At 48.4% G+C, this 22,487-nt stretch overlaps 1 protein-coding gene across 3 annotated transcripts in view; it reads left to right on the top strand.

Moving 5' to 3' along the window:
• ak6 (adenylate kinase 6) overlaps nt 1–14,831 on the top strand; it is a 32,594-nt gene extending 17,763 nt beyond the window's left edge. Inside the window, exons 1-3 of one of the 3 annotated variants that reach the window (XM_061277634.1) lie at nt 495–2,262; nt 4,098–4,243; nt 14,359–14,831. In XM_061277634.1, coding sequence (XP_061133618.1) covers nt 550–2,262; nt 4,098–4,243; nt 14,359–14,548 — 2,049 coding nt within the window. In that variant the 5' untranslated portion in view covers nt 495–549 and the 3' untranslated portion in view covers nt 14,549–14,831. The other 2 variants (XM_061277635.1, XR_009714350.1) reach the window with 2 other exon arrangements.
• The last annotated feature ends 7,656 nt before the right edge of the window (nt 14,832–22,487 follow it).

Here is a 22,487-nt window from a genome sequence, read left to right as displayed (position 1 = left end):
AGGCCTGAACTGGTGTTCTGGTCCCTTTCCCTAAAGAAGCTATACATAGTCAAACACACTGTACCCTGGTATAACTCCATGGAGGAGACATTCAAGGGGGCCGTGGAAGCTAGACATCGTGGCTGGAATGCATATGTATACCCAGTGGAGGTTGGATGCAGAGGCTTCATGGGAACATCTACCACAAAACATATGAGGGACTTGGAAATTAGGGACCCAAGCCTGCGCATATTCATGTGGCAGCTGAAAGGAGCAGCCAGTGGCTCTGGCTGAGGAGGAACAACCCTAAATGTAGTGCAACAGGAGGTATGTGGTCAGCCAGTCTAGGCCTGACTCAGAGAACCGGACGCCCATGCCGTGCCTAGTCCCCTGAGATGTCTGCCAACACGGAGACTCTCATTGCTAATTGGGCTTGCGACACAAGCTCGGGTTTCGTCATCCCAAAGCTGGCTAGACCTCTGGAGAGTGTGTAACGTGTTGAGGGCCAAAACACCCAGAGGGAGGAGAAGACGACAGCCTCCACGTGGCCTCCTCTGCAAGTAGCAAGAAATGGTGCAAGACCAACTTGTGAAACGAATGTCGTCAACCAAACGTCGAGCTCGTCGAGCTCGTCGAGCTCGAGCTGGCAGGCTCAGGACCGGCGGACGGGCAGTCATCCCGACCGTCGAAAACCGAGGCCTGTCAGTTCTTCAACTCAATGTCGAGGGCCTAACAACCGCCAAACTCGAAGTCCTGCGTCACCTGGCTGACTCCAACGAGGCAGCGGTTCTGCTCCTGCAGGAGACACACTGCACATCCGACAACATCCTCAAGATCCCTGGGTTCCATCTTGCTGGGTCCATCTACAGCAAGCAACACGGTGTGGCAACGTTCGTCAGGTCTGAATTAAGCTGGTCAGCCAGCAGCCAATCCCCACCAGGCTCTAACATCGAGTGGCTGGTTACAAAAATCCAGGAAACATCAGTCGTCAACGTATACAAACCCCCACCATCGGAGCTGTCCGTGACATCACTCCCATCAACAACTGCACCTGCCATCTATGCAGGCGACTTCAACTGTCAGCACACAGACTGGGGTTACAACCACACAACACCTAATGGAGTGGCGCTGAGTGAATGGGCCTCCAACACTGATGCTCTGCTGCTGTACGACCCCAAGGAGCCTCCAACGTTCTTCTCTGCACGCTGGAACACCTCCACCAACCCGGACCTGGCCTTCGCCATCTGCCACAGTAACGACCCAAAACCGGAGAGACGCATCCTGAATAGGTTTCCCCGATCACATCACCGGCCATCCATCATTAAAGTTCCAGCACTGGTGGAACCGGTACCAGGGAAACCCGTCAAGCGATGGAACTTCCGAAAGGCCAACTGGGAGTCGTATGCTGAGGAGACTGAAAGAAGGTCAGCTGGCCTGCCAGACCCAGACACAGCCGATCTGGATGCGGCCTATGCAGCCTACTGCCAGGTCCTCCTGGGTGCGGCAAAGAAGACCATCCCACGGGGCTATAACAGGAACTACATCCCGGGTTGGGACAAGGAATGCAGCCGCCTTCTGTGCGATCACCAGAGGACTATCTCCAGAGAAGAGGTGGACATGACTGCAGCAGCACTACTCCAGAAGCTGGATATCACTCGTAGGGCCAGATGGACGGAAGTTGTCGAATCTATCGACTTCACCCATTCTAGTCGCAAGGCGTGGCAGACCATCAACCAGCTCACAGGCAGAAATACAACACCCCACAGCTGCCCAGTCACAGCAAATGCCATTGCATCCCATCTCCTGAAGAACGGCCGCTTCCCGGATGCTGACAAAGTTTTTGCCCGACTGATATCGTGTGAGGTGTCTGGCCTCTCGGGAGCGGCCAGTGTCGATTCCAACCTCTCGGGAGAATTCACAGCAGAGGAACTCAGTGAGGCCTTGAGCAAGCTCAAGCCAGGCAAATCCCCTGGCCGTGACAACATCCACCCAGAGTTTGTCATCCACCAGAGCACAACAACATCTGGTTGGCTCTGTGCTTTCTTTACATCATGCTACCGGAGATTAAAGCTCCCAAAGACGTGGCGCCGTGCCTCTGTCATAGCTCTGCCGAAGCCAAATAAACCTGCAGAAGATCCTAAGTCATACAGACCAATCTCGCTGCTCTGTGTCCCATTTAAGATCTTGGAGAAGATGTTCCATAGCCGCATCGAGCCAGTGGTGGACTCACAGCTCCCACGGGAACAAGCTGGTTTCCGTTGTGGAAGATCAACAGCAGACCAGGTAACACTACTCTGTCAGGACATCGAGGACAGCTTCCAGGACAGGGAGAAAGCTGGGGTAGTGTACCTGGATCTGACGGCTGCATATGACACCGTGTGGCACCGGGGACTCCACCTGAAGCTGCTGAGGACAATACCAGACCGGCACATGGTGAAGTTCATCATGGAGACAATTTCCAACCGCAGCTTCATCCTCCAGACCAGCAGTGGCCAGTGCAGTAGGCTCAGAAGACTGAGGAACGGGGTACCGCCAGGGGTCTGTCCTCTCACCGATGCTGTTCAATGTTTACATCTACGACCTACCTGATACAACATCGAGAAAGTATGGCTACGCAGACGACCTTGCCATCATGCTGAGCCGACCAACATGGAAGGCGATGGAAGAGGGTCTTAATGAAGATATGGGCACACTGGTAGCATACCTTCGGAGGTGGCGTCTACAGCTCAGCGTCGGAAAGACAGTCGCAGCGGCATACCATCTTAGCACCAGAGAAGCCAGGAGAGAACTTGAGGCGCGCGTAGACAACAAATGCCTGGAGGTCCAGCAAGCCCCGAAGTACCTTGGAGTACGCCTGGATCGGACATTATCCTTCAAACAACACCTGGAAGAAGTCAAGGCCAAGGTGACATCCAGAGCCGCGCTGATCCGCCGCCTCGCTGGAACAACCTGGGGAGCCTCCGCTAAGACGCTGCGAATATCCACCCAAGCCCTGGTCTTCTCTGCAGAGGAATACTGCAGCCCAGTCTGCAGCAGAAGCCCGCATGCGAGAAAGGTCGACGTGGCTATTAATACCTCCCTCCGGATAATAACTGGATGCTTGAAACCTACTCCTGTGTCCCTCTTGCCGGTCCTCGCTGGAATAGCACCGGCCGGCCTTCGACGGGAGGCTGCCACCCTCGCCCTGGCCAGGAAAGCACAAAAATATGACTGGCACATCTTGCACAACACCACAATAACACCAGCACCTCCAAGCAGACTCAAGTCCCGACACCCCTACAACAAGGCAGCACAAGAGATGCTCAACTCCACCTCTGAGGACATCTCCAGAGATGCATGGTTGGCAGCAGCTTGGAAATCAGGAGTGGGAGTCTGCCGGACCCTCCCGAGTCCACCGCTACATTTGGGACCCAGGAGATGGCGCCATCGGAGGAGCCGACCTACCACGCCGGCAATGGACCATGCTGAACCGCCTACGGACTGGGGTCGGTCGCTTTGGGTCATCAATGAAGACGTGGGGCTTGGCGGACAGTGCGGCATGTGAGTGTGGTGACCCTGAGCAGACCGCCGACCATATAATCAACATCTGCCCCTTATATGCTCCACCCTCGGAAGCCAGCCTCTTCAACCTAGGACTAGAGATGCGGGCATGGCTACGCGACACCGAGTTGGACATTTGACATTTGACGTTACACGAAAGAAGAAGAACAACACCCAGAGGAACACTACTGATGATGCATACCCGTAAATTTACTTCCCCTTCAAGTCTACCTTCCACCATTCACCTACAAGTCCACCAAGTGTACGCACAAGAATAACAAAACCTCATTCTGTGTTTTCTGGAATCAAAGCAAAAAGACAATGGAAAAGATAAATTGTTTATCATTCAGCGTTAATCTTTTTATGCCGACTAAAATTATGTAAAGTGAATTGCTGTTTTAGATCGTGTTAGAACGCCAGAAATATCTGCGTTTTGAGGCAAATGATTCACTAAAGTTTGCTTGAACTCAAAAATGTTCAATTTTTGAATTCAATTTGTAGATTTTAATTTGTTTTTATAGCAACAATAATACATCTTCAATGTATTGGAAAAGTGATGGTTCTTTTGTTATCTGCAGGTGGTGGATGAACTTGATGAGAAGATGACGCATGGAGGTGTAATCGTAGACTATCATGGCTGTGACCTATTCCCCGAACGCTGGTTTCACGTTGTTTTTGTCCTCAGAACAGACAATACTCATCTGTACACACGGCTCGAAAGCAGGTAACTCATGCCTCTGTAAATGTTCATGATATTAACCATACATATATGCAGAAAGACATATTTTACAGATTTACTTCTAAATCTGTAAAACATTGAAATTAATGTTTCGTACTACAAGTACGGCAGGCAGGTTCTGCTTGACATCGGCCAAAGCGAGTTTTGTCGAGTTCTGGACTTTGATGCGGGAACATTAAAGGACCTCAGCCTGCTACGTCCTGAAGCGTCGCCGGGCTCATCTGCTATTCCTCCCCCGGTTGGGAAGCGTCGAAAGCGGTGTGCGAGGAGGCTGAAGAGGGGCAAACGCGGGGGCGTCCGGGCCAGGCTGGCGGCCAACCCTGCTCGCCCGGCCGTGCCCTCCATTCTTCTGGCGAATGTTCAATCGCTGGACAACAAAACGGATTACATTCGCTTGCTGCGATCTGCAAACCGGACAGTGCCGGACTGCTGTGTGCTCGTGTTCACGGAGACTTGGTTGACTGTCAACATTCCGGACTCTGCTGTACATCTGGAGCAGCTAGCGTGCTATCGGGCGGACCGGGCCATTGTACAAGGAGGGAAATCTCGTGGAGGTGGAATTTGCGTCTACATCCGTGACGAATGGTGCCGCGACTCTGTAGTGGTATGCAAGCACTGCTCGCCACTGGCGGAGTTAGTGATCATTAAGTGCCGTCCTTTTTACCTGCCAAGGGAATTTACCGCGATTCTGCTCGTCGCGGTTTACATCCCGCCTTCCAACATCGAAGGCGACAGGATCGCGGCTCTCAGTGAACTGTACCAGGCTGTCAGTGAACAAGAGACTGCGCACCCTGATGGTTTCACCATCTTCGCTGGGGATTTTAATCATGCTAACCTGAAGTCTGTTTTTCCGAGGCTTCACCAGCATGTTAATTTTCCTACGCGTGGCGACAGCTTCCTGGACCTGGTCTACTCTTCGCATAAAGGAGCTTTCAAAGCCGCCCCCCTCCCCCATCTTGGACTTTCTGACCATATCACTGTTATGCTTTTGCCCGCATACAGACAAATGGTGAGAGCGTCCAGGCCAGTTCGCAAGCAGGTACGAGTGTGGCCTGAGGGTGCCTCTGATGCACTGCGTGACTGCTTTGGCTCTACTGACTGGGACATGTTTAGGAGGGCTGCCACTTGCGACGATCGGACAGACATTGAGGAGTATACTGACTCTGTTTCCTTCTACATCAGGAAGTGCATTGATGATGTGACTCACTCAAAATCCATCGTCACTCGTGCCAACCGGAAGCCATGGCTGACGGGGGCTGTCTTCAGGCTGCTGAGGGCCAGGGACAAAGCCTTTAGAGCGGGGGATGAGGCTGGCTTGAGGACTGCGAGGGCTGACCTGTCCCGGGGCATCAAAGATGCAAAGAGGGCGTTCTCGTGCAAAATTACTGGCCACTTCAAGGACAGCAGGGACGCACGGAACCTTTGGCAGGGCATCACGGATTACAAGCCCGCGCCGCAGAGCTGTGAGGGCGACGTCCGTCTGCTCAATGACCTCAACCGCTTCTTTGCTCGCTTCGACGCTCAGAACAGCACTTGCTCGCTGAAGGCCACTCCCCCTTCACACGAGCTGCCCCTGTGCCTCCCCGCCGACAGCGTGAGGAGGGCGCTTGCCGCTATCAACATCCGTAAGGCGGCGGGCCCTGACAACATCCCGGGTCGTGCGCTGAAAGACTGCGCTGGTGAGCTGACGGATGTCTTCACAGACATCTTTAACACTTCCCTGCAGCAGGCCATCGTCCCGTCATGTTTCAAAGCTGCCACCATCGTACCAATGCCGAAGAAACCCGCTCCGTCCTGCTTCAATGACTACCGCCCCGTGGCACTTACGCCCATCATCATGAAGTGCTTTGAGCGGCTTGTCATGGAGCACATCTGATCGGTTCTCCCCCCTACCATTGACCCCTTCCAGTTTGCGTACCGAGCCAAACGGTCCTCTGAGGATGCCATCTGCTCTGCCCTCTCCTCGGCCCTCACCCACCTGGAGAGAAGGGACTCGTATGTGAGATTGCTGTTTGTGGACTTCAGTTCTGCCTTCAACACCATTGTGCCACAACGCCTCATCAGCAAACTTGACACGCTGGGCCTCAGTACCTACCTCTGCAACTGGCTACTGGACTTCCTCTGTCAGAGGCCACAGGTAGTACGTGTTGGCGACAAAATCTCCGCCAGCATCACGCTGAGCACGGGGGCCCCCCAAGGCTGCGTGCTCAGTCCGCTGCTCTTCACCCTCCTGACGCATGACTGCACTGCGACCTACAGCGACAACCGCATAGTGAAGTTTGCTGACGACACGACTCTGGTGGGTCTCATCACCAAGGGAGACGAGACTCAATACAGGCTGGAGGTTGACCTTCTGACCACGTGGTGCAGGGACAACAACCTCCTGCTGAACGTCGACAAGACCAAGGAGATTGTTGTGGACTTCCGGAAGGGTCACACCCAACACCTGCCGCTGACCATCGACGGTGCTGTGGTGGAGAGAGTGAGCAGCGCCAAGTTCCTGGGGGTACACATCAGTGAGGAACTCTCCTGGTCCACCAACACCGCATCACTGACAAAGAAAGCCCAGCGCCGCCTGTACTTCCTGCGGAAACTCGGGCGAGCGAGCGCCCCTCCGGCCGTCATGACTACATTTTACCGCGGCACCATTGAGAGCGTCCTCTCCAGCTGTATTGCTGTTTGGGGTGGCGGCTGCACTGACTACAACTTGAAGGCCCTGCAGCGCGTAGTGAACACGGCTGGTAAGATTATTGGTGCTTCGCTCCCCTCCTTGAAGGACATTTACACCTCCCATCTCACCCGCAAGGCGACCACGATTGTGAGTGATGTGAGTCACCCCGCTCACTCTTTGTTCGAGCTTCTGCCCTCTGGGAAGAAGTACAGAAGCCTGCGCTCCCGCACCACCAGACTCTCAAACAGCTTCATACTCCAGGCAGTCAGGATCCTGAACTTGCTTCCCCGTTCTGCGTAGCGTCCTGTACTTTTACTGTCTGTATGCACACTGGCTTTTATTCGTTGTGTGATCTATTTATTTATTATTTATTGTTACTCTTATTTATTGTTTGTGCCTTCTTGTTTTTTATATTGCGTTGTTTACTTGTGTAATATCGTGTAATATGTCTTGTCACCGTGGGATAGGGAAAACGTAATTTCGATGTCTTTGTGTGTCTCGGCATGTGAAGATGTTGACAATAAATCAGACTTTGACTTTGACTTTGACTTTGAAACCTGAAAATGTAAAGAGATACATACTTGTATACTGACTGAAGGATATTAATATTAGTGCTGTCAAGCGATTGTTTGTATTGTTAACTCGAATTTTATTTATTGTAAAAAAATCCCTTGGTTTTTTTTTCTGATCCATTATTTTAGGAGATTTTGTTACCCTTAATAGGAAAAAGATTTTCTTAAGCAGACACATCTTTTAATGAAATTGATTCATCCATCCATCTTCTTCCGCTTATCCGGGGTCGAGTCGCGGGGGCAGCAGCTTTAGGAGGGACTCCCAGACTTCGCTCTCCCCAGCCACTTCGTCCAGCTCATCCCGGGGGATTCAAAGGCGTTCCCAGGCCAGCTGAGAGACAAAGTCTCTCCAGCGCGTCCTGGGTCGTCCACGGGGTCTCCTGCCGTTGGGACATGTCCGGAAAACCTCCCCAGGGAGGCGTCCAGGAGGCATCCTGAGAGATGCCTGAGCCACCTCATCTGGTTCCTTTCAACGTGGAGGAGCAGCGGCTCAACTCCGAGTCTCTCCCGGATGACCGAGCTTCTCACCCTATCTCTAAGGGAGAACCCGGACACCCTGCGGAGGAAACTCATTTCGGCCGCTTGTATCCGGGATCTTGTTCTTTCGGTCACGACCCATAGCTCGTAACCATAGGTGAGGGTAAGAGCGTAGATCGACCGGTAAATTGAGAGCTTTGCCTTTTGGCTCAGCTCTCGCTTCACCACGACGGACCAGGACAGAGTCCGCATCACAGCCGACGCTGCACCGATCCGCCTGTCGATCTCACGCTCCTTTGTAGTTGGAACACACCCTCCAGTCCGGTCCCCCTTCTTAAAGAGGACAACCACCACCCCAGTCTGCCAATACAGAGGCATTGTCCCCGATGTCCACGCAATGCTGTAGAAGCGTGTCAGCCATGACAGCCCCACAACATCCAGAGCCTTTAAAAACTCCTGGCAGATCTCATCCACCTCTGCGGCCTTGCCCCGAGGAGTTTTTTTTAACTACCTCAGTGACTTCAACCGCAGAGATTGGAGAGTCCACCTCAGAGTCTCCAGGCCCTGCTTCCACAATGGAAGGCGTGTCGGTGGAATTGAGGTCTTCGAAGTATTCTCCCCACCGACTCACGACATCCCGAGTTGAGGTCAGCAGCACACCATCTCCACTGTAGACGGTGTTGACGGTGCACTGCTTCCCCCTCCTGAGACGCCGGATGGTGGACCGGAGTTTCCTCGAAGCCGTCCGGAAGTCGTTCTCCATGGCCTCGCCAAACTGCTCCCACGCCCAGTTTTTGCCTCGGCAACCGCCGAAGCCGTGTTCCGCTTGGCCATCCGGTACCCGTCGGCTACCTCCGGAGTCCCACAGGCTAAAATGCCCCGATAGGACTCCTTCTTCAGTTTGACGGCATCCCTTACCGCCGGTGTCCACCAGCGGGTTTGGGGATTGCCGCCTCGACAGGCACCGACCACCTTACGGCCACAGCTCTGGTCAGCTGCCTCAACAATGGCACGGAACATGGTCCACTCGGATTCAATGTCCCCCGCCTCCTCCGGGACGTGGGTGAAGCTCTGCCGGTAGGAGTTGAAGCTCTTCCTGATAGGGAATTCTACCAGACGTTCCCAGCAAACCCTCACGTACGTTTGGGTTTGCCAGGTCGGAATGGCATCTTCCCCCACCATCGGAGCCAACCCCAACCACCAGGTGGTGATCAGTTGACAGCTCTGCCCCTCTCTTCACCCGAGTGTCAAAAACATGCGACTGCAAATCCGATGACACGACTACAAAGTCGATCATTGAACTGCGGCCTAGGGTGTTCTGGTGCCAAGTGCACACATGGACACCCTTATGTTTGAACATGGTGTTCATTCTAGAAAATCCGTGTCGAGCACAGAACTCCAATAATAGAACACCGCTCGGGTTCAGATTGCGGGGGCCGTTCCTTCCAATCACGCCCTTCCAGGCCTCACTATGATTGCACTTCCTCCAGGGACTCCAAGAAGGGTGGGTACTCTGAGCTGCCATTTGATGCATTGACACAAACAACAGTCAGGACCCGTCCCCCCACCCGAAGGCGGAGGGAGGCTACATTCTCGTTCACCGGGGTGAACCCCAATGAGCAGGCGCCCAGCCGGGGGCAATAAGTAGATTGAAGTAAGATCGCGGCGCGTACACACGGTCCCGAACGGTGTTTTGTTTTGTCGTTTAATGTGGGTTTGTCCGACAGTTTTTTGTGTTCGTCTCGTCGTACCGGGTTGTGCTACAAGTACAGCGGGCTGGTTCTGCTCGACATCGGCGAAAGCAAGTTTTGTGGCGATCTGGACTTTGAAGCGGGGACATTAAAGGCGCTCGGTCTGCTCCGTCCTGAAGCGTTGGAAGCGGTGTGCGAGAAGGCTGAAGAGGGGCGAGAGCGGGGGCGTCCGGGCCAGGCTGGTGGCCAACCCAGCTCGCCCGCCCGTGCCGTTTTTTCTTCTGGCGAGCATTCGATCGCTGGACATCAACATGCCTGCTGAGATCTACGAACCGGAGTGCGTAACTGCTGTGCATCTGGAGCGGCTAGCGTGCTATCGGGCGGACCGGGCCATTGTTCGAGGGGGAACATCGCGAGGAGGTGGAAAGTGCGTCTACATCCGTGACGAATGGTGCCGGGACTCTGTGGTGGGATGCAAGCACTGCTCGCCTCTGGCGAAGTTTGTGATCTCCAGGCTGTTGGGGTCCTGAACTCTCGCCCCCGTTGTTTACTTGTATGTTACTCGTGTACTGTGTCTCGTCACCGTGGGATGGAGGAAACGTAATTTTGATTTCTTTGTGTGTCTTGGCATGAAGGAATTGACAATAAAGCTGACTCTGACTCCTTTGATAAGTATACCCACACCTGCTCGACCTCTCTCACCGTGGGCAATTCCTGAGTGGAAGAGAGTCCAGCCCCTCTCGAGCGGGCTTGTACCGGAACCCAAACTGTGTGTGGAAGCATGTCTAGTCGGAACTTTTCTGCCTCGCACATCAGCTTTGTTCATAAGGTGTTCTTTGAGCCGTGCTTTGTCTGGCCCCTCACCTAGGACCCTTTTGCCATCGGAGACCCTACCAAATTGATTCAATTAATAATAAGTCTCACAAACAGCCCTTCAACAGTCCATTCTAAGAATTCAAAATGTCGGTAATATAAAAAACATTACATGCATATGAAATGTAAACAGGGACTCAGACTTTTTTTTTTATCCACCTTTCATTTCTACATATTTCCAAACTTGACAAGCTGAGCCTCACTACCTACCTCTGCAACTGGCTACTGGACTTCCTCTGTCAGAGGCCACAGGTGGTACGTGTTGGCGACAAACTCTCCGCCAGCATCACGCTGAGCACGGGGGCCCCCCAAGGCTGCGTGCTCAGTCCGCTGCTCTTCACCCTCCTGACGCATGACTGCACTGCGACCTACAGCGACAACCGCATAGTGAAGTTTGCTGACGACACGACTCTGGTGGGTCTCATCACCAAGGGAGACGAGACTCAATACAGGCTGGAGGTTGACCTCCTGACCACGTGGTGCAGGGACAACAACCTCCTGCTGAACGTCGACAAGACCAAGGAGATTGTTGTTGACTTCCGGAAGGGTCACACCCAACACCTGCCGCTGACCATCGACGGTGCTGTAGTGGAGAGAGTGAGCAGCGCCAGGTTCCTGGGGTGCACTTCAGTGAGGATCTCTCCTGGTCCACCAACACCGCATCACTGGCGAAGAAGGCCCAGCGCCGCCTGTACTTCCTGCGGAAACTCAGGCGAGCGAGCGCTCCTCCGGCCGTCATGACTACATGACATTTACCGTGGCACCATTGAGAGCGTCCTCTCCAGCTGTATTGCTGTTTGGGGTGGCAGCTGCACTGACTACAACTTGAAGGCCCTGCAGCGCATACTGAACACGGCTGGTAAGATTATTGGTGCTTCACTCCCCTCCTTGAAAGACATTTACATCTCCCATCTCACCCGCAAGGCGACCACGATTGTGAGTGATGTGAGTCACCCCGCTCACTCTTTGTTTGATCTTCTGCCCTCTGGGAAGAGGTATAGGAGCCTGCGCTCCTGCACCACCAGACTTACCAACAGCTTCATACTCCAGGCTGTTAGGATCCTGAACTCGCTTCCCCTTTCTGCGTAGCATCCTGTACTTTTGCGCTATGCTTACTGTCTGCTTTATGCACACTGGCTCCGTTTTGCTCCTCTTATTTATTGTATGTTTATTTATTATTTATTCATCACTCTTATTATTTATTGTTTGTGCCTTCTTGTTGTTATATTGTGTCGTTTACTTTTATGTCTATCGTGTAACATGTCTCGTCACCGTGGGATAGAGAAAACGTAATTTCGGTTTCTTTGTGTGTCTTGACATGTGAAGAGATTGACAATAGAGCTGACTTTGACTTTGACTGACTTTGACTTAACTATTTCAAAATTTTAAAGTAAAACCCGATCTTAAAAATGTTGCCTATTATACCTGTAATTTCTAGAGGTGTAACGATTCATCGATACTCATCGATTAATCGATATAATGCTCTACGATTTATTGGCATCGATGCTAAACGTAAACATCAATTTATATCGCCGTGTTTCACCTCGGACATTAGACGCGACTTTATTTTGAAATCCAGTTCATTGTTGCTTGCTTCCTCTTTCCGGGAGCAGTGCGCGGCGTTGTTGTGTTGTGAGCAAAGCAGGCACGTGAAAGGGGAGTCGACAACTAGTACGCGGCTCCTGGGCTGGTGCTATGGCTAGTGTCCAAAAAGATGAGGAAATTTGCTCCCCTTTAGGCTTCAAGTCATTCGTTTGGAAACACTTTGGATTCCAAAGAAAAGATGGCTCAACGGACAAGACACGTGCAGTTTGTAAATCCTGCCATGCGCTGATCAAATATTCAGGGAGCACAAATTTCGCCGCACATTTAAAGAAAAAACACGACATCAAAGTTCAGTGTTAAAATAAGCACTTTGTATACTACAATACTCTTGTAATTTCCTTATAAAGATTTTGCAGTACCTTGTTGATTTTGCGTATGAATTGTTATAAATCAGGATATTGTTCTATATTTTTTATTTAAAAAAATATATATATCGATCGTAGAGCACTATATCGTGATATATCGTGAATGATTCGCAGCAGGCTAATGTGAAAGCAAATATCGTATCGTAGTTCTTTGTATCGATATATCGTATCGTGACAAAACCCACGATTTACACCCCTAGTAATTTCCTATCTTTTTTATGTCAAAATATTTCAACATAAACCGTTCATCAAATGCAATTTTTCACATTGCAAGAGTCAGCAGTCCAATTCAATATTATTTCTGGACTCTTATTATTAGGCTTATCAAATCACATGCTAAAGTCATCTATTTGGGTTTACTCCACTCACAAATTTCAAAATGAACTGCACAGCAAGTCATCTTGTTTTGCGGACGTAATCCAGGTTGCGCCCATTTGGTTGCTCAGCATCCACGTTTGTATGTGAAATAGCGGTGTAAATCGCGGGTTTTGTCACGATACGATATATCGATACAAAGAATCTCGATACGATATTTGCTGATATCCCAAAGCCTGCTGTGATTCATTCACGATATATCACGTGTTCATCACGTATAGTGCTCTAGGATCGATATATATATAATTTTTTTTAAATAAAAAATATAGAACAATATCCTGATTTATAACAATTCATACGCAAAATCAACAAGGTACTGCAAACTCTTTATTTAGGAAATTACAAGAGTATTGTAGTATACAAAGTGCTTATTTTAACACTGAACTTTGATGTCGTGTATTTTCTTTAAATGTGCGGCGAGATTTGTGCTCCCTGAGGCCGTACGACATCGGTTTTTCGCTATAATTCGGTATAATTTGACGTAGTTCAAACGCACCCAAAATTAAGGTTTCATGGGAATATTATTGTCATAATTGTCTGGACCATATATGATATTTGTTTAATGGTAGTTATTGATAGATCTTGAAGATGTCAAGTTATAGGTGCATATAGCATGTTCATTGTAAGAGGGGAAGAGATGTTGTGTATTTTGGGCTAACTCAAATTCCGTAGTAGAAAAACCTCGGAAGTGGGATGGGCGCATTCTGTGTTGTTGTGGTATGCCCTGTGAACGCACTGTGAGTAAGGAATAAAGCAGTTATCATTCACGTCGTTGTCCGGCCTATTCTTGCTATCTAAGAACCTGGAAAATAGTAAGGCTATAACATATATCACGGGTCATTATGGCGAGTTTGGTGGAATTTTTACTGCTTCTTACAACTCCTACCGCACTGGCTGTAACGTGACACTCTCTGGCTGCGTCTTGCCTCTTTTTTTTTTTTATTGTCGGACTCGGTGGACTCGGTCAAAATCAGCACTGAGTCCGAGTCCGGCAAAAAAAACCGAGTCCGACCGAGTCCAAGTCCCCGAGTCCGAACCGAGTACACAGCCCTGCTAGCCATAGCACCAGCCCAGGAGCCGCGCACTAGTTGTCGACTCCCCTTTCACGTGCCTGCTCTGCTCACAACACAACGCCGCGCACTGCTCCCGGAAAGAGGAAGCAAGCAACAATGAACTGGATTTCAAAATAAAGTCACGTCTAATGTCCGAGGTCAAACACGGCGATATAAATCAATGTTTACGTTTAGCATCGATGCCAATAAATCGTAGAGCATTATATCGATTAATCGATGTGTATCGATGAATCGTTACACCCCTAATGTGAAAGCAAGTTTGTTTGGTTGCTCAGCGTCCACATGTATTTGTATGTGAAATCAAGTTTGCGCCCATTTTCACATGCACAAATGTGTAGTAAATCAGGTGCTAAATTGGACGTCTCATTCTGTTAACATACACTTTATTCTGTCTTCAGAGGCTACACAGGAAAGAAGCTGCAGGACAACATGCAGTGTGAAATCTTTCAGACTATTTATGAGGAGGCAAGTGAGGCCTACAAAAAGGAGCTTATCCACCAGCTACCCAGCAACACTCCTGACGACCTGGAAAGTAACTTGGAACAGATAGTACAGTGGACTAAGCAATGGATAAAAGACCACAATTAGAGCAGAGAAAAGTGCTGCCTGGATGACTGGAAATAAAATGTTTGAACACAAGTTGTACCCATTTTCAACCATTTTTATTAACCCATTCAACCCTAAGTTATTTCTCAAACATCACCCCCTCCATGACATTGTGCGGTCCCTGAGCAGCTCCTTTAGCAGCAGACTGTTACACCCACGGTGTAGGAAGGAAAGATTACGCAGGTCCTTCATTCCCACTGCTGTCAGACTCTACAACATGCTGTTCTTCAATGCCTGATAAAATTGTCTTTCGTCTCTACCGCTACTAGTGGCACTTGTCCTGTCTGTTATTTATCCATTTCTACATTTGGCACTTGTCTCATATTCTTGCACTCTTGTACGCTGCTGTGACGAGTAACTTTCCCCGCTGTGGGATAAAGTTCTATCATAGTCAACATCAAAATCAAGTGTCATTGGTAGCCCTTAGACGCAATGAAAAATAATTATAAAAATATGGAAACATAGGTGACAAAGCATGTTTTATGATTGGTCACACTTGTGACAATTGTCAGATGTCACCAGTGAGTTTTGTTTTATTTGTAAATACAATGCAATTATTTGCATATTTTGGAGATGTCATGTTTTTAGTACAAAATTCGGGAAAACGTACATTTCACTAATGACGTTGACTCACACGTCATTTGAAAAAAGTGATACGATTCTGCTAGACAATTTTGGACCCCTCTATCGGTCATTACAATAATAGAACATACACGCAACTTCTACTGCTCTTCTCTGCTCACGGGTTGCCACATAATGTGAGTCACATTTTTGTAAGCAGCAAACTCAATCCCTGCCAGTTTTGGCCACATCACTGCTCGGACTCCAGCGGGGCTCAGTTGCTGCTCGTCTACTGTCGTGGCACACATGGCTTTGGATGAACAAGTCAGTACGGCTCCATGCACCACTTCCAGCCTTCTTATACAAAGGTTTTCTATGTTCGTCAGCGAAAGCAGAATAATTCAATACCGTAGACCAGGGGTGTCAAACTCAAATTCACAGTAGGCCAAAATTTTAAATCGAACAAAGCCGCGAGCCAAGTTTGAACAAATGAACCTTTTAATATGGAATCAAACAAGTTTTGATTTTACAATGAATATTGAACAAGCAAGGCTTGTATAACTTAAAAGTGCAGGAGTGCAAAATCAAGTTGATAACACTAATAATACTAATAATAACAGTAATAGTAATGTTAGGGTTTGCAGAATATCTTCATCGTATGATTATGTTGGAATGTAACCTGTAATTTAACTACCTTGTCCTGTCTTAACAAAAGTAGTAGACCAAAGTGCTAAGATCTTTTCAACTGATTGATTAGCTGCAGAGGAAGCAATCAAAGTTGCTTTGTTTACACGTCGTAAAAGGCCCCCTGCTATGCTTTGATTCAGCAGGAAGCGGCTTCACCCCATCCTGTGTTCCCACACCCCCACTTTGAACCCCACTCTGTTTCTCTCAATAAATGTGCACCTGATGAGGCCTGAGTCAGACTTCATTCGACCATCGCTGTAAGCACAGCGACGAGTGAACTCTCCGCCTGCAGGTGTCTAAAACGACTAACTTGTCTCCAGTGCGGTTCATGCAAAATAAGTTAGAGTGAGCACCACCCTAACATTTTGGTGCCGAAACCCGGGACCCTCATACCCGCCATCTGGCTGACGTGCTGCATTGTCGACAAGCCAGCGTCCTTTAGGAGGACTTGGAAAAGAAAGTCCTGGGAAGAGAATTTCTTCGCTGGGCCAGCATCTTAAGTCTGCCTTCGTCTGACAGAGGTGGATTGACGGGATCCAGCAGTGCAGCGGATCAGGGGACAAGTAAGTCATAGAAAAAAGCGCTGATACGGCTTTGGTTTATCCAAGCTATGAGATACGGATTTGGTTTGTCCAAGCTATGAGATATGGCTTTGGTTTGTCCAAGCTATGATATATGGGTTTGGTTTGTCCAAGCTATGAGATACTGCTTTGGTTTGTGCGAGCTATGAAATACAGCTTTGGTTTGTCCGAGCTATGAGATACGGCTTTGGTTTGTCCGGGCTATGAGATACGGCTTTAGTTTTTCCAAGCTATGAAACAGCTGGGATTCTTGTCCCAGTGGAAGGAAGGGGCTAAGAAAAAACAGAGCTTCTTTTTCTTAATTGAAGAAGGGCGTAGATTCTTTTTTTGTCCGTTGTTCCAAGCTGTTTGCATGAATGTTGTGTGGTTGAGAGTGTGCGACTGGTAGGATAAATTGACTAAATAACAGTTTTAGCATTGATCCACGGCAATAATACAGGCTAGGAATTGTTGAAAGGTCAATTTAAATCTGCATTGAGGATCCTCAAAGAAAGAGAATAAATTTAAAAAATATATATAATAATAATACGAATTTTGTATAAACCTAACATACCAAATTAAGATGGGAAACAAAACCAGTAAATCCCTAGCTCTTGAAGGAGATGAGAAGTACATGGCAGGTAAATTTCTTAATTGTATGCAATACATGCCAAAGTGGAAGAAAAAGTTTGGTGTAGAAGGGAAGTTGAAAGTTGAAGTCTGGAAGATAGTGATTGATGTTTTGGAGGAGAGTGTGACTAGGAAGTCAAAGGGACTGAAAAAGAAAGGTAAAGAGAAAGAATTGATTTGTGCTAGAATGTGGTTGAATGCTTCACAAGAGAGAAGAGAACAAATCCAAAAGACAGAAAGTTTGATCATAAAGTGCCGTCCTTTTTACCTGCCTAGGGAATTTACCGCGATTCTGCTGGTCACGGTTTACATCCCGCCTTCCAACATCGAAGGCGACAGGATCGCGGCTCTTAGTGAACTGTACCAGGCTGTCAGTGAACAACAGACAGCGCACCCTGACGGTTTCACCATCTTCGCTGGGGATTTTAATCATGTTTGGTTTTCCGAGGCTTCACCAGCATGTTAATTTTCCTACGCGTGGCGACAGCTTCCTGGACCTGGTCTACTCTTCGCATAAAGGAGCTTTCAAAGACGCCCCCCTCCCCCATCTTGGCCTTTCTGACCATATCACTGTTATGCTTTTGCCCGCATACAGACAAATGGTGAGAGCATCCAGACCGGTTCGAAAGCGGGTACGGGTGTGGCCTGAGGGTGCCTCTGATGCGCTTCGTGACTGCTTTGGCTCTACTGACTGGGACATGTTTAGGAGGGCTGCCACTTGCGACGACCGGACAGACAGTGAGGAGTATACTGACTCTGTTTCCTTCTACATCAGGAAGTGCATTGATGATGTGACTCACTCAAAATCCATCGTCACTCGGGCTAACCGGAAGCCATGGCTGACGGGGGCTATCTTCAGGCTGCTGAGGGCCAGGGACAAAGCCTTTAGAGCGGGGGATGAGGCTAGCTTGAGGACTTGACGACCTTTCCCGGGGCATCAAAGAAGCAAAGAGGGCGTTCTCTTGCAAAATTACCGCCCACTTCAAGGACAGCAGGGACGCACGGAGCCTTTGGCAGGGCCTTCAAACCATCACGGACTACAAGCCCGCACCGCAGGGCTGTGAAGGGGACGTCTGTCTGCTCAATGACCTTAACCGCTTCTTTGCTCGCTTCGACGCTCAGAACAGCACTGACTACCGCCCCGTGGCACTTACGCCCATCATCATGAAGTGCTTTGAGCGGCTTGTCTTGGAGCACATCCGATCCGTTCTCCCACCCACCATTGACCCCTTCCAGTTTGCGGACCGAGCCAAACGGGCCTCTGAGGATGCCATCTGCTCTGCAGTTATGTTGTGAACTTCCGGAAGGGTCACACCCAACACCTGCCGCTGACCATCGACGGTGCTGTGGCGGAGAGAGTGAGCAGCGCCAAGTTCCTGGGGATGCACATCAGTGAGGATCTCTCCTGGTCCACCAACACCGCATCACTGGCAAAGAAAGCCCAGCGCCGCCTGTACTTCCTGTGGAAACTCAGGCGAGCGAGCGCTCCTCCGGCCGTCATGACTACATTTTACCGCGGCACCATTGAGAGCATCTTCTCCAGCTGTATTGCTGTTTGGGGTGGCGGCTGCACTGACTACAACTTGAAGGCCCTGCAGCGCATAGTGAACACGGCTGGTAAGATTATTGGTGCTTCGCTCCCCTCCTTGAAGGACATTTACACCTCCCATCTCACCCGCAAGGCGACCACGATTGTGAGTGATGTGAGTCACCCCGCTCACTCTTTGTTCGAGCTTCTGCCCTCTGGGAAGAGGTACAGAAGCCTGCGCTCCCGCACCACCAGACTCTCAAACAGCTTCATACTCCAGGCTGTTAGGATCCTGAACTCGCTTCCCCATTCTGCGTAGCGTCCTGTACTTTTACTGTCTGTATGCACACTGGCTCTTGTTTGTTGTGTTATCTGTTTATTTATTATTTATTATTACCGTTTTTTTTCCGTGTATAATGCGCAAAATTTAACTAATTTATTGTCCTAAAATCTGGGGTGCGCATTATACATGGGTACAATTTAAAAAAAAATAATAATAATAATTAAAAAAAAAATTTAAAAAAAATCTTAATTTTTTTTTTTTTTTTTTTAAGAAAATCATGGTACAACAAAACCAACAACAGGACTGACCGACAAAGTCAAGTCAAGTCAAGTTTATTTGTATAGCCCTAAATCACAAGCAGTCTCAAAGGGCTTCACATAGACAGAAATTGACAATTATTCTCAAAGCATCCCCTGATCGTAAGCTCCCAAAAGGGCAAGGAAAAACTTAAAAACCCCTACTGGGGAAAATAAGAAACCTTGAGAAGGGACCACAGATGGAAGGATCCCCTTTTCAGGATCACCAGGTTGGAATGGATGCAGAGAGGGCACAAATGATACAACATGAACATCAATGAAATAAAAAGTGGATGTCCATGTCAGAGCAGAGGGCTGCAAAAGGAGCCCTCAATTGTCCTGGCAGTGTCTACGAGGAGGTTGAGCTGCAGTTCCCCCATCCTGAATTAACCCACGAGAATCCAGATAGCCGCTGTCAGCATGGGTGCCACCTAACCACCTCCCCGGGCGGGGAGGGAGGGAGTGGAGAGGGAGAGAAAACAAACTCCAGCCGAATCGGCCACTACAGGTTAGTTAAAGGCCATGTCATAGAAATGTGTCTTTAGACGTGTCTTAAATGTTTCTACTGAGGTAGCAGTTCTAATATCCATTGGTAGGGCATTCCAAAGCTCTGGAGCCCGAATAGAAAATGCTCTAGAGCCTGCAGACATTTTCTTGGCCCTCGGTGCCACTAAAAGGGTAGCGTTTTGCGAACGAAGGTTACGAGACGGAACATAAGGAACAACTAGGTCGACGAGATATGAAGGCGCTAAGCCATGCAGTGATTTATAGGTTAATAGAAGAACCTTGAAATCACATCTTAAATGGACCGGGAGCCAATGTAAGTTGGCTAGTATTGGGGTAATGTGATCAAATTTTCTTGGCCGAGAGAGCAGCCTTGCAGCAGCATTTTGTACTAACTGTAGACTTTTGATGCGGGACTTAGGAAGACCCGATAATAGTACATTACAGTAGTCCAGGCGCAACGTGACGAACGCATGAATAATAGTTTCTGCATCACCGGTCGAGAGGATCGGACGAATCTTTGCAATATTACGAAGGTGAAAAAACGCAATTCTGGTTATATTCTTAATGTGCTTTTGAAAGGAGAGAGTTTGGTCAAATATTACCCCGATATTAGTTACAGTATCGCTTTGAGTGATAGTACGGTTATCTATAGTTATAGCGGTTTCCTTGAATAAGTGTTGATAACGAGTTGGCCCGATTATCAACATCTCAGTTTTATCTGGGTTAAGACGAAGGAAGTTGAAAGACATCCATTGCTTGATCTCCGTAAGGCACGTCTCAAGATTACAACAATCCCGCGGATCTGTCATCGATAACGGCATATATAATTGGGTGTCATCCGCATAGCATTGAAAACTAATATTATATTTACGTATTATGTTGCAAAGCGGAATCATATAAATATTAAAAAGAACTGGTCCGAGAACCGATCCCTGTGGGACACCACACGTAACATTATAGAGCTCCGAGGACGCATTGCCATGGACCACTCGGTGCGTCCTGTTTGATAGATAGGAATGGAACCAGCCTAGTGCTGACCCTGAAATACCAACACAACTTTTAAGACGCCCTAATAAAATATCTAAGTCTACAGTGTCGAAGGCAGCACTAAGATCGAGTAGTAACAGTACAGACGAAGTGTTTGAATCCATAGCTATGAGGAGATCGTTAGTCACTTTAGCAAGTGCTGTCTCAGTGGAATGATTAGCTCTAAAACCAGACTGGAAAGTGTCATATCGATTATTGGCGACCATGTAATCAATAAGCTGCTGCGCTACTACTTTTTCAAGAAGTTTTGCTATGAATGGGAGGTTTGAAACTGGCCTATAATTACTGAGACAGTCCGGGTCAAGATTTGGTCGCTTAAGTAACGGTTTAATGATAGCGGTTTTAAAGGCTGTTGGCACTATCCCAGAGGAGACAGACAGATTGATTATATTTAAGACGGACGGTCCTAAAATTTGAAATAATTCTTTAAGTAGTTTGGCTGGAAGAGGGTCGAGTAAACATGTTTGTTTAGCCGCACTAACCAATTGTGTAAGCCTTTCAAGAGACACGCTTTTAAAAGTTGAGAGGGTTGTTGCATGATCATCAGCGTTGGTAAACGGCGAGCTCGACCGAGCGATTGGAATGGTATTCTTGATCTCATCCCTAATGGATTCAATCTTTTGAGCAAAAAATTTCATGAACTCGTCAGCTGAGTGGAAGGAACTATCGGTGGTCGGCTGGCGCAGAGTCAGCTTTGCCACTGTATCAAATAGGTGTTTCAGATTATTTTTATTGAGATTAATAACTTGCGAAAAATACCGAGTTTTTGCTAAAATAAGCGCATGTTTATATTTCAGGAGGCTATCCTGCCATGCCTGATGGAAAACCTCAAGTTTGGTTAGACGCCATCTGCGCTCATGCTTTCTACATAATTGCTTAAGCGTACGCGTTTCATCTGTGAACCACGGAGTAGGCACTCTACGGCGAGTTTTCAGACGTAACAGCGCCACAGCGTCAATGGCATTTAACAATGTCGCATTGAATTTATTTGTAAGATTATCAATAGAGCCGGCGTATGTGAGAAATATAGCGGTTGCCGGCGACAGTATCTCAGATAGCGCAGTTGCAGTCATGGAGTTGAAATGACGGCTCCAATAATGCTGATTGCTCTCTTGTCTTTGACAAGGAACTAGAATTTCAAACTTTATTAAGTAATGATCAGACAAAACAGTAGTGTATGGCAGTACTGCTATATTTGAGGTTGCAAGTCCTCGGGATAATACCAGATCCATGGTATTTCCATTCTTATGCGTTGCTGCCTGTACGGCTTGCGTAAAACCAAACGTATCAGTTAAAGTCTGAAACGCCGAAGTAAGTGGCTCTGACGGTAAATTCATGTGGATGTTGAAATCGCCCATGACAATTATATTATCCGCATTGGTTACTAGATCAGCCATAAATTCTGAAAATTTATCCAGGAAGCCAGAGTAAGCCCCGGGTGGACGGTAAATAACAGCAAGATAAAATGACGGTAAAGCAGTGGACCGGACAGTGAGAACCTCAAATGTTTTAAATACATTGATCGAACGAGGCCTAAAACTAAGCTCGGAATTCGAGATGAGGGCGACACCCCCACCCTTTTTTCGAGGACGCGCCACATGCGAGCTCACAAAATTTGGAGGCGAGGCCTCATTAAGCGGCATCAGTTCATTAGGTTTTAACCAGGTCTCGCAGAGACCAAAAACGTTTAGATTATGTTCTGTGATGAGATCATTAACGAGAATGGCTTCCGTATGAAGCGATCTAATATTTATAAAACCAAGTTTAAGTGTAATTGGTCGATCCGGGTGCGTATCTATCGAAGGATATTTATACGAGATGC

Source organism: Syngnathus typhle, linkage group LG5 (genome assembly GCF_033458585.1).
Source record: "Syngnathus typhle isolate RoL2023-S1 ecotype Sweden linkage group LG5, RoL_Styp_1.0, whole genome shotgun sequence".
In the NCBI taxonomy this organism is placed as follows: domain Eukaryota; kingdom Metazoa; phylum Chordata; class Actinopteri; order Syngnathiformes; family Syngnathidae; genus Syngnathus; species Syngnathus typhle.
Note: the sequence above shows the minus strand (reverse complement) of the source record. Positions and strands in the feature narration are given on the sequence as shown.